Raw genomic sequence first — 12908 nt, 5'->3', positions numbered from 1 at the left:
TGCAAAGCTAGATAGTTCAAGCTGTGATTTGTCATAATTGTGAGGATTATGGATTACAGCTCATGAAAACCCCAAAGCCCCCCCCCCCCAAATAACTATGATTTGGGAAGCCATGTCATCTGCCGGTGTTGGTCCACTGTGCTTCATTATGTCCAGGGTCAAGGCATCCGTCTGCCAGGAGATTTTGGAGCACTTCATGCTTCCTTTCCTTTTACCTTGCATTAATGAAATATAATGGACTTTTGCACGATATTCAAATTTTCGAGTTTTACCTGTTACACTTTAACACTATTTTTTGTAAAAGGGGGTGATTTAAATTTTTATTGAAATTGCCCACTTATTGGCATAAAAAAAAAAAAAAAAATCTTTTTTTTTTTTTTTACATTTTATTCGCTTAGGGGACTATTCATAGGCATACCACTGTTCAGTGCTATACATAGGCATTCCACTGATCAATGATATCGGCCTAATTGTAAAGTCTGTCTCTGTGAAGGTAGAAGGTAGAGGCTCCTTTGGATAGATGGGCACCACTGGACAAACCACGTCTGGTATGTCCCTGGGATTGCTGGGTCTGTCCACGGGACCAGAAGGAACGACCCTTGGACCAAATGGGCTTCTTGGCAGGCTTCTTGAGATCCCCAAAGGACTTTCTAGCCCTGTGTCTGCCCTTTACTTCATGGATAAAGTCAGGGCCAAACAAATTGGTGGTTTCAGTTTTTCCCTGCGTAGCAACACTTCCAACTACTAGCTATGTGGAGAACTATAGAACCGCACCATTTACTTTTACTTTCAGGTTCCTGTAGTGGGTACATAAGATAACGTATCAGAAAAAAAATGTGAATCACAGCTGTAACACTACGTCTCTTACATTCCCAGGATCAGTGGGGGTTGCTGAAGTCTGATGACCACCAATACAAAAAATATGGCATATCATAGGTTTTCACATCACAAAAAGTGAGGGCTAGTGGTTTGTTAGCATTCAAGTTAAGCTTCCAGAAACACCAGTAGTTTGGGGCAGATATTCTGCTGTCAGACAAATTGGCCTCCACATTTTTCTGATGAAAGCAAAGAATTTCTCAGACTGAAGTCGAGCCTGATGAATCCCTGTAGCCCCCGATGGCAGCCATGGAGGACTGTCTAGCATTTTCATAAGACATTAGATCCAAGTAGACAAGTAGATCCTACTAAAATGAAAAGGATAGCCAATTTTATAGAGCAGCGTCCTGTTCAGAGCAACCTCTATGACTAAGTGTGCAGCGAGTACATAGGAGATAAATTAAGCTTCTCCTGCTCCAGTGGTTGACAAGATAAATGCATAGGAGGCCTGTAAGCTTGTTACGCTTGTTCAGCTATGGCGAGATTGACTTACTGGTATTTTTATCACTTTCTGTCTCCATAGTATGTAGGAGGGACTGAGCAGAAAAAGATAAATGTTCTCTATAGGAGATAGATATTGCTGATTTACATTGAAAATATTAAATACCCTATAGGGTCAGTTCTAACATATTGCAAAAACAGTACAGTACCTTTTGCTTTTTTCCCTTTAATGTTAGCTACATCCATAAATATCCATCCTTGTGCCCATTCAGACATATAGACATGCACACAGAAACATATGCACTGTCTGTACCCCTCTAGCACTCCTCCTGTCACATGTAAATACATGTATGGTCTTGGCTGCTGGAATCCATTGGACCCTTGCAAAACTATTGAACTTCACAGGGTCTTGCACCCACTTAAAGGAGATATCCAATGCTGGAAAACTAAGGATAAGGGATATGTTTCAGATCGCGGGGGTCCGTCCACTGGGGCCCCCGCGGTCTCCTGTATGGGGCCACAGCAGTCTACGGGAAGGGGGCGTGTTGACCACCACACGAAGCGGCAATCTCTGGCTCTGCCATAGCGATGTATTGAGGGGGAGTGTCTGCCACCACTTCGTGCGGTGGTCGACACTCACTATCTGGCCAGCGAGCTGGCGGCCCGTACAGGAGATCGCGGGGGGCCCCAGCGGTCGGACCCCCCCCCCCCCCCCCCCCCCCGCACACGATCTGATACTTAGGATAGGGGATACGTTTTTCAGCACTGGACTACCCCTTCAATAATCATCAGCTTTTTGGAGAAATTCAATAGATTTTATATCTTTATTTCACTATCCTTTCTATATTGAAGATATTCTGAGGAGAATGTTCTTTGAGGATTAAGCTGTAATAAATTAGAATTTCATTGATAGGATATCCTGCAACCTTATCCATACACTATTTGTTTGTAAAATATGTTACTTCCTAATAATCGGTTCCTAATGGAAATTCCGAAACCTCCTCTTAGATGTTACTTCAGCTGTTTTGATATCCTTACGGTTATTTATAAATTGTCCCTTATGATGGCAATAACCCAGTCCTCACAGTTCATACCTTGCCTAATATTATCTTATACCTCTCTGTTTTGACCACAACCCTTTTTTTAACAGTAGTAAAGTGGGTTACAGGAAGCAACTACAAAGATCACATAAATCCTACAAGACGTTGTGATCATATTTTATTCTAAGGTGGCCATGAACAATAATTGTTTGATGTAACCTGAGAAGTCAATCCTTAAGGATTAGCGTTCCGTGTATGTTGTAAAATCGATTAGTTCCGACCAGTGGAAATCAGTTCTGTCTGTTCTAACAGATTAAAGATTTGCTTTGATTTTTTTCTCAGTCATACTTATAAAACACTAGAGTCCTAGAATTTAATCACGGAGCAGCACACATGAAAGATAATAACAAAAAAGATACTTTAAAGTGGACCTCTTAGCAGGTTTTTAGGGTTTAAGGCAAGACCATGACTGTATAGAGCTTTTTGACCCTGAATCCATATACATACCTCTCTTTAATTATTTGACCACTCCAGAGCAAAAAAAAAAAATGCTTATATGGCTTTGGAGTCCACTGAGTGTTTCCTTCGGCTTCTAGAGCCTAGCACAGCTCTGTGCCTTAAAGGGTTACTCCGCACCTAGACATCATATCCCCTATCCAAAGAATAGGGGATAAGATGTCTGATCGCGGGCTCCCACCGCAATCTCCCTGCTGCACCCGGCGTTCGTTTAGAGCATCAGATGCAGTGCCAGAGGCTCCTGATGTCACAGCTGTGCCCCCTCAATACAAGTCTATTGGAGGGGGCGTGACATTGACATCATGAGCCTCCACCCACATCGCCAGTCATCCGGCACGGAGTGAAGTTCGTACCGTGCACCGGATGTCTGGGGTGCCGCAGCCGAGATCACGGGAGTCCGCAGTGGCGGGACCCTCATGATCATTCATCTTATCCCCTATCCTTTGAATAGGGGATAGGATGTCTAGGGGTGGAGTACCCCTTTAACTTGTTAGTCCCGCCCCTCTGTGCTGGCTACATCCTCTATCCCCCAGATTTACAACAACTAGGCTGTTCTATAGTCATCGCCTCTCCCTTGTTTCCTCTTAAAGACATAGGACATATTTGTACATCCTGCACCCGCTCCCGTGATACAAAGCACACTCAGAAGCTCAGCACGCTTCATACCTGGTGAGTCCCGGTTGCGATCACCAACCAGGCCCATGGCTAATGCCAGACATTGCGGATCAGGCCCATGTCTTGCATTAACCCCTTATACGGGAAAATTCACAGTATAGTACAGCATTGTTTAGTGCATGTACTATAAAATTAAAGGGGTGCTCTGCCGGAAAACATCTTATTGCCTATCCTAAGGATAGGGGATAACATGTCTGATCACAGTGGTCCCGCCCCTGGGGACCCCCACGATCTCCGGGCCGGCATCGGTGGCATCCGGAACACAGAAGCTTTGGAGCTTCCAAGTTTGTGACATCACTCCATGCCCCCTCCATTTATGTCTATGGGAGGGGGTGTGACTGCTAGTAGGTAACAGTAACGCCCCCTCCCATAGACACGGATGACTGGGGTGCCGCAGTGGAGATCGCGGGAGTCCACAGCGGCGGGATCCCAGTGATTAGACATCTTATCCCCTATGCTTTGGATAGGGGATAAGATGTTTTCTGGCAGAGTACCCCTTTAAGGAGGTAAGATAGCAGCCGAGGGAAACACCCATGTTGTGAGCTCCAAAGACCAACCTACATATCTTTTTTAATACTGATATATTAGTGCTGGAGAAACTGATTAACTATTCAGAGGTATGTATGGATTGAGGGGAGATGTGGTACGAAATTACAGCAGTTTTTAAGCAGATTTTACCTTTCCCATTGATATTAATGTGGAAAGTAATTGACAAGCTGAAGAGTTTAAAATCTGCACCACAGGTCCATTTTAGTCAGGGAAATTTCTGCTGTTTGTTGATTCAATTTCAAAAATGAAATCTACTTTGCTGGTACTGTAATTTGCTGCAGATTTGCAATGCATATTTCCATGGTTTCATGGTGGTCACACAATTCTCAGATTTTTGCTCCAATTAGTATTTTTAAGAGCATACAAAATGACTGTTGGCTCAGGTTTTCCCAGATAGCAGTGCGGCCTAAGACGTTACATCACTAGTCAGTTCTTCAGAGGGAGCCTGTCTTTGCTTCAATGGGTAGAGCAACTGGGTGGGAGGGAGATAATTATGAAGGAATTTTAGTTTCACAACAGCTGGAGGCACCCTGGTCAGAAAACTCTGGTCTATTGCATGGAAAGGATCAAAGGTGTGTTCCAATGGGTGGGGTGGCTGAAGTGTTGGAGGGATAAAAGTGACCTCACACTTACAAACAAGGAATCTTGGGACTTGTAGTTTGAGGGAACAAACTCCAACAGCAAATAGCCATTTCACAAAAAGAGAACCACAGCATTATGTTAATTTCCCAACATAGCCATTTAGCCCCAAGCTAAGCATGTCCATTACTGTCTGGCAGGTAAGTACTAAAATCACCTTAAAGTGGATAACCCCTTTAATCCTGGACAATACCTTTACATTCCAAAATTATTTTCCTTAAAGGGGTATTCAAGCCTAAGATAATGCATCACCACTGAATAGGTAATAAATGTTACATTGGTGGAGGTCCTGTGCTCAGAGACTTTCCTCAGTCCCATAGGCTTTGAATGGAGCAGCAACTTCATTTTCATTCCTCCTTGCTGCAGAGGAGGATGGGAACACCCAACAATCTAATGTTTATCATTTAACCTATGTATAGTTGATACATTTTTTAGGCCAGAATATTATTTTAACTTTGTTCATATTATAATCTAAGATGTCCCTGCAGCTATTGCCTATTGCTTGTCCTCAGTGTACAGAGCCCTGCTTGTCCTCAGTGTACAGAGCCCTGCTTGTCCTCAGTGTACAGAGCCCTGCTTGTCCTCAGTGTACAGAGCCCTGCTTGTCCTCAGTGTACAGAGCCCTGCTTGTCCTCAGTGTACAGAGCCCTGCTTGTCCTCAGTGTACAGAGCCCTGCTTGTCCTCAGTGTACAGAGCCCTGCTTGTCCTCAGTGTACAGAGCCCTGCTTGTCCTCAGTGTACAGAGCCCTGCTTGCCCTCAGTGTACAGAGCCCTGCTTGCCCTCAGTGTACAGAGCCCTGCTTGCCCTCAGTGTACAGAGCCCTGCTTGCCCTCAGTGTACAGAGCCCTGCTTGCCCTCAGTGTACAGAGCCCTGCTTGCCCTCAGTGTACAGAGCCCTGCTTGCCCTCAGTGTACAGAGCCCTGCTTGCCCTCAGTGTACAGAGCCCTGCTTGCCCTCAGTGTACAGAGCCCTGCTTGCCCTCAGTGTACAGAGCCCTGCTTGCCCTCAGTGTACAGAGCCCTGCTTGCCCTCAGTGTACAGAGCCCTGCTTGTCCTCAGTGTACAGAGCCCTGCTTGTCCTCAGTGTACACAGCCCTGCTTGTCCTCAGTGTACACAGCCCTGCTTGTCCTCAGTGCACACAGCCTTGCTTGTCCACCTACACTTCGTGTATTTGGACTCTTCACAGAGACACACAGACAATAGCTGTACGGACAAAGCTATACAAATTTTTTTATAACCAATGTGTATTGCAAATATATATATATATATATATATATATATATATATATATATATTTGTATTATCTACGTTATATAAAAAGTTTTTGTTAACGACAGGTACACTTTAAAATTAATACAATTGTTTAACAATTGCATACCATGTTGGATAAAAGGCATATACCAGTATGCGGCTTTATGTGTAGTATTATTCAAACCTATGTGACAAAACGCACAGTAGACAATAGATATTTATTATGATAAAATGGGATATGATTGGGATAGGATATCTAATGTATGTATTATTAATATATGCATCTTTGTCTTGCAGCTGATTGGAATGCTGTTGGCGTGCTGCCTTTCCAGGTTTATCACTGCAAATCAGTACGAGATGGTGTAACATGGTAAATTTCCACTCCCCACCCACCCCCCTCCCCCTGATGTCTAGCAATAGGCCACCGGCGTCCCCCTCGGATTGTATTCACTTTTAAATTGCTGAAGCTAATGCAGTGATTTAAAACTAATCGATTCTGCTGGTAATAATGTGTCTGGCCTTATTTGTGTATGCAAGGCGCTTCCATATATGCGCCTGCAATTTATCTATGAACACTTTATCGTTTGTAAGATAGGAAGCTGAGTAAATGCAATTTTCATAATACAGCACTAGTGGCTATATATTGAGTTGGTAAAACTGCAGGATATTGTTTTTGTAGATTTGGATTTGATTGCATAGAAATGGGGGAAGTTTGTAATTTACTTTAATTTTCGATTCGGCTTTCATTATTCTATTGTGCAATCCTTTTATCAGGTTTAAATGGGTATTCCCATGATAACAAGTGAGAATGTTTTTTCCCTGTACAATCTGCACTGCTGTCCACCTGCTGTGCAAAGAACTAAAACACATCTGCATTCAGTGAATAGGGCCGTTCTCCTGTTCTCTTCGCAGCAGGTGGATGGAAGCACTACAGTACAGGAATATAAAGCTTTTTCATTCTGAGGTTCCTGTGAGTTGCAACAGTCAGACCACCACTGATCATAGTCTGTCAATATCCCATCAATGGGAATATCTCTATCTGTTGTTAATTTCTTAAAGAGGCACTATCATTATGAAAAACTTTTTATATCTTGTAGTACTACTGATAAGATGACTTTTTAAAATATACATTTATTTAAAAAATATGTAAATTTTACTATAAAATCAAAAATGAAAATAGCCGCCACTAGGGGTCATCTGTCTTTATGCAGACAGACTACTCTGTATTTTGCAGCATACTGAATACTGGCCATAAAGTGTGTTGGTATCCAGTATAGCAGATCACCATTGCACCACTACAGCCTTCAGCTGTTCCTAGATGGGAGTTGTAGTTTTACAACAGCTGGGGGTACAATCTTTGTACAACACTGTTTTAGAGCAGTGTATTCTCCAGCTCTTGCAAAACTACAGACAAAAATGTGTGAGCATGCCGGGAGTTGTAGTTTTGCAACAGTTAAAGGCAACACTGCTCTAACACAGTGCTTTATAAACACTGCAGCTGAAGCTGTTGCAATGCTAAACTACAACTCCCAGCATGCTTGAACAGCCAAACCTTTCTGAATGACAAAGAAGCTGATCAGACATTCAGGAGTCTGTGAAAGCTGAATGATGCACATAGTGACAGCTATGTTGATTAGCTTCCAGCTTTACTAGGAAAATATAGAAAATGTATGCAAACTACTGTGCAGTGATTTACAGACTGCCAGGCAGCTCCCAGACTCAGAGCAGATGAGTCATCACAGTGAGGGAGAGAAACAGACACGCCCACTCCATAAGGAAGAACAAAAAGCAAGTGAGCAAAATATAAATGCTATTTGCTAGGGATATATAGGTCCTAGACATACCAAGGATGTGTACATGATCATGATTAGGTACTGAGTAACATATCACTTTTTTCTTTTTTGCACTATGACAGGTACGCTTTAATAAACTCTAATAATTGCTTGCAAGGTTCCATAGGAAGTAATAAACTGCAGCATATGGAGGGAGATTTATCAAAACCGGTGCAGAGGAAAAGTTGACCAGTTGCCCATAGCAACCAATCAGCTCACTTCTTTAATTTTTGAAAAGGCCTCTGAAAAATGAAAGAAGTGATCTGATTGGTTGCTATGAGCAACTGGTCAACTTTTCCTCTGCACGTGTTTTGATAAATCTCCCCCATGATCTGGCAGTGGGTAGTAAGAAGTGTGGCTTGTGCTGACAGCATTTGTGTTAAAGGGAATTGGTCAGATATGTTACCTACTAAGAGCTACACACACTGTTGTATAGGTGTTTGAGTATAAAAGCAAACTGTATCTTTCCAGGAGCTGGTGGTGGTTGCTGAAGTTATAAAATCACGTTTTAATTTCTCAGCCAAGTGTCACAGCCTGGTACACCTCCCTAACCTTCCAGCCTCTTCATGAGGAACTGGGCTCTCTACACCAAACAAGGGGAGCCTGGGAAGTGAGAGCAAGCGAGGAAACGTGCCAGGCGGTGGCACTTGAGCAGCTTAGCTTTGCCTTCTTAAAACTTAGCTGAGAAATAAAAAGGTAATTTTAGAAGTTTGAAAGCCACCACCAGCTCCAGTAGACATACATTTTGCTTTAATACCCTAACAGCGGTGCTTGCAGCTCTAAGCAGAAAATTGAGCTGACAGATTGCCCTTAAAGGGGTACTCCGCTGGAAAACATTTTATTTTTTATCAACTGGTGCCAGAAAGTTAAACAGATGTGTAAATTACTTCTATTAAAAAAAATCGTAATCTTTCCAGTACTTATCAGCTGCTGTATGCTCCACAGGAAGTTCTTTTCGAATTTCCTTTCTGTCTGACCACAGTGCTCTCTGCTGACACCTCTGTCCATTTTAGGAATTGTCCAGAGTCAGGTGTCAGCAGAGAGCAGTGTGGTCAGACAGAAAGGAAATTCAAAAAGAAAAGAACTTCCTGTGGTGAATATAGCAGCTGGTAAGTCTTAGAAGGATAGAATTCATTTACAAATCTGTTTAAATTTAATAGAAGTCATTTACAAATCTGTTTAATTTTCTGGCACCAGTTGATTTAAAATAAAATGTTTTCCAGCGGAGTACCCCTTTAATATGGCATTTCTTCTAATGTATTTGAATGAAATTCAACAACAGCATATTGGGTTATTGTATTTGTTATGGATAGGATACATCCATGCATCAAGTCCTTTTTCCTGACCCTCCAGAGATACCCTTCACCCCCATTGATGGGGGGGGGGCAGTGTCTTTTTCACTCTAAAATGACAACGTTGCAGTGTTACAGCTCCTTCAAACTGCTAGTTGACGGAATGACTGGAGTTAAATCCCCACCGCTGTAATATCGATGACCTATTCTTAGGAGAGGTCATCACTTTAATGCTGGATAACCCCTTCATGAGCTTATGCACGTGGCTGTTTATACTGCACAGAGCCATTATAGGACAACCATAGAGGTACATGGGGCATCTACTGTGCCAACACAGTCTTTCACTTATAAGCAGAGTTTTTTTTGTGTCTGCTCCTATATAAATCCAACAGGAATAATATTGCATGCTGTATTGGATGCCCTCCATCTGGAGAGGATTACCACCCAACCCACTGCCCAAGAATGCCTGTATAGCATTCACAGAGCGATGCCATGTACACGATTACTAGGTGTAAAAAATACCAATAACTAATAATCTCATTGTCTTTTATTTGCGTAAATAAAGATGAATGCATATATTTAGTGGAAAGTTTATGATCTATTTATTGCTTTCTTTTTCCCCCTAGGATCCACCCATTACTACATAAGAAGCTGAAGGAATAAAGAAGGAATTTACAGAATGTTAGAGCACACAACACATTTACCAAGCACTCCGTGTTCCCATTTTGTAGTGTAACCATCCGTTCCAGTAAAGTTGTGCCATGAAGAGTAGCCTATATAGTGTCTAACTGCACACTTCCTTCCGGGAAGGCTTTTCGTATGATGGCACTCTGTGTGTTCTTTAGTCATACTGTAGTTGTATTGTTACTATGATAATCCATTAACTGCCTCGACCTGGCTGTGCATGCAGTGGCTGATACAAACAAAGGGACAAAGACGTCCTTACCAACGGTTTATTAAATGTTCCACACATTTATATAAATCAATACATGAAAAACAAATATAGCTTATCTAATCTTTTTATATATATATCTATATATATATATATTTATTTACAAGGCATACTTCTTTTTTTATTTTGCCATATACCACATTAATTAAAATAAATCTGTGATATTACAATACTTGAAGAGTCATGTTGAACTATGTTGTGCTTTAAATGACATCCAGTAGGCCTAAGGCTAGGCTGCACCCTGGATTCTTACTGTGTGCTGTATGCCTATTGCTAATGATCTTCGTCTAGTGAATTTTTTGCTTCAGATTCCAAGATTTTGTGTTTCACTGTTACTAAACTGTTGTTGCTTACTGTGAAGGCAATATATCGATGCTTTTTTATCCTTTAGTATACAGCTAACCTCACTTGTGCTGTTATGCCTATTCCTTTCGTTCTCCCAAGCTAATGTCGCTCCTGTTTTGTTCTCCACATGTTGCTCCTGTTTTGTTCTCCACATGTTGCTATGGAAGTACAGCAACCAGATATTTTCAGAAAAGTGAAAAACCTAAAGTATAGGTAAGGACAGGCCTTGGAAATGTTCAGACCTTTTTAAAGATAAAATTGGAAAATAAAAAAATGTTTCCCTATAATGTCTCCATCTAGCATGCCGAGGAAAATGCTTTGATATTGTGAGCATTTGTGATATATATTAATAAACTGAACTACAAACAGATATTTCATTGTGTTACTTTGTTGCTAAATTTTTGTATATACCTGTCATCCAAATTGATTGCTCCAATATCATCTCAGTCATTTTTTATATATTAAGTGGCCTCATGTCATTATCATCATTTGTTTAGCTAGGTTTGCAGTTTTGACTATCAGCATGCAAGAATATATATTTAAACTAGTGCTAGTTGGAACCTGGTTAAGATTGGGTTTACATCTGAGTTGGACCCTCTGTTTAGTGCCTTTGTCACAGGATCCGACAAAAATACTGGGCCCCATTGAAGTTAAAGGAGTACTCCGGTGCACACTTTTTTCATTGTATCCCGTCCGGGCTGCAAAATAAAAGAAAACACACTTTCTCTTACCTGCCAACGAGCCCCCAGAGCTCCGGTACACTCCGGTACAGGTGTTCGGTCCCCGGGCTGTATTCTTCTTACTTCCTGTTAGCCCGGCACGTCACACGGAGCTTCAGCCTATCACTGGCCGCAGCGATGTCCCACCTCGGCCGGTGATAGGCTGAAGCTCCGTGTGACATGACGGGCTAACAGGAAGTAAGAAGAATACAGCCCGGGGACCAAACACCTGTACCGGAGCTCTGGGGGCTCGTTGGCAGGTAAGATAAAGTGTGTTTTCTTTTATTTTGCAGCCCGGACGGGATACAATGAAAAAAGTGTGCACCGGACTACTCCTTTAAAGGGGTATTCCGGGCAAAAATTTTTTATCCCCTATCCAAAGATAGGGGATAAGATGTCTGATCGTGGGGGGCCCGCAGCTGAGACCCCCACGATCTCCCTGCAGCAACCGTATTCTATGCGGGGACTGCGTCTCTAGTTTCGGAAACCTCCGGGAATGGGGACGTGATGTCATTCATGTCTATGGGAGGGGGCGTGACGGCCTTTATAACAATCGGTTACCCATACACCACATCTCCAGAATCACCAATTCATGCAATCATGAAAAATGTTTCAGGTGCAGGACCAAGAGTTTTTGTACTGTAACCTTTCTAACAATTCTCAGTTACCTAACTTAGAAGCTTAAAGGACAAGTCTCATGAAAAACGTATCCCCTATCTGCAGATAGGGGATAAGTTTTAGATTGCAGGGGGTCTAAGTGCTGTGGCCCCCCCGCGATCGTCTGTACGGAGACCCAGCTCTCCCACATATATCTCTATGGGCGAGGTTCGGCAATCTTCAGCTCTCCCATAGAGATATATGGAGGGGGCGTGGCGGCCCCTGTTTCAGGTGGGGGTCGTGATGCGTCATTCTGTGGGAGAGCTGGGGCTTCGTACAGACTATCGCGGGGGGCCACAGCGCTCTGAACCCCCACAATCTAAAACTTATCCTCTAGCCTGCAGATAGGGTATACGTTTTTCTGTACTGTCGGGCATGAGACTCCTTCTTTAAAGGTAACCTGTCTTCCGGTTCACCTGCACTAAACCTATTGCAAAATGTTATTGTGCAGGTGAACCAGATTACAACAAGGTATCTTTTACCTGGATCTGCTGTCTGGTTCCAGAGATACACGTGGTATCAGGCCTCATTGCTAATAGTTAGCTTTGCGCAATAGAGGCGGGACCCGGCATACCCAGCTTGGATTGGGTAAGTGATACCTAGTTGTAATCCGGTTCACCTGCACTATAATGCCAAGTATTTATAACTTTTTTTTAATGAAAAATAAACAACACATACAATAAACATGTAGCTCGAGCACAGAGCTCCCCAATCTCCCACAATAAGGAAGGTAGAGACATGATATTGAAGTGTCTCAGGAATGGAAAATCAAGTTGATCTGCGCCTGAAAAACCAACAAGACAAAACACATGCACACCAACAATCAGACATACATACTCCCTGAGCGACCCCCCACCTCACAGATTTAGAGGTATATAAGCGCACTACCGAGGAGAACTCACTCGTTCCAGGCGCACCACCGATTCACCTATCAGTAACCAGGGCATCCAGACTTTATCAAATTTTTTGGGGGCATTTACGACTACTATAAAGAGTCCTATACATTGGTACATATTTATTAATTGAACCACCGTACGATGGGAGGAGGAGAGGTATCCTTCCATCCCATGATCAAAACTTTATTGGCACAGAACAAGAGAAACCGAATGAGTAGGCGCCT

General features: G+C 42.6%; 1 protein-coding gene across 1 annotated transcript in view; it reads left to right on the top strand.

The window, feature by feature from the left end:
• Positions 1 to 10782, top strand: part of TSPAN7 (tetraspanin 7) — a 128720-nt gene extending 117938 nt beyond the window's left edge. The window contains exons 7-8 of the mRNA XM_056558929.1: positions 6289 to 6361; positions 9742 to 10782. Of these exons, the coding sequence (XP_056414904.1) occupies positions 6289 to 6357 (69 nt within the window). The 3' untranslated portion in view covers positions 6358 to 6361; positions 9742 to 10782. The remainder of the gene's footprint in view (positions 1 to 6288; positions 6362 to 9741) is intronic.
• Positions 10783 to 12908: the final 2126 nt, after the last annotated feature.

Source organism: Hyla sarda, chromosome 2, assembly GCF_029499605.1.
Source record: "Hyla sarda isolate aHylSar1 chromosome 2, aHylSar1.hap1, whole genome shotgun sequence".
NCBI classification, from domain to species: Eukaryota; Metazoa; Chordata; class Amphibia; order Anura; family Hylidae; genus Hyla; species Hyla sarda.
This window is presented reverse-complemented; position numbering and strand designations above follow the sequence as displayed.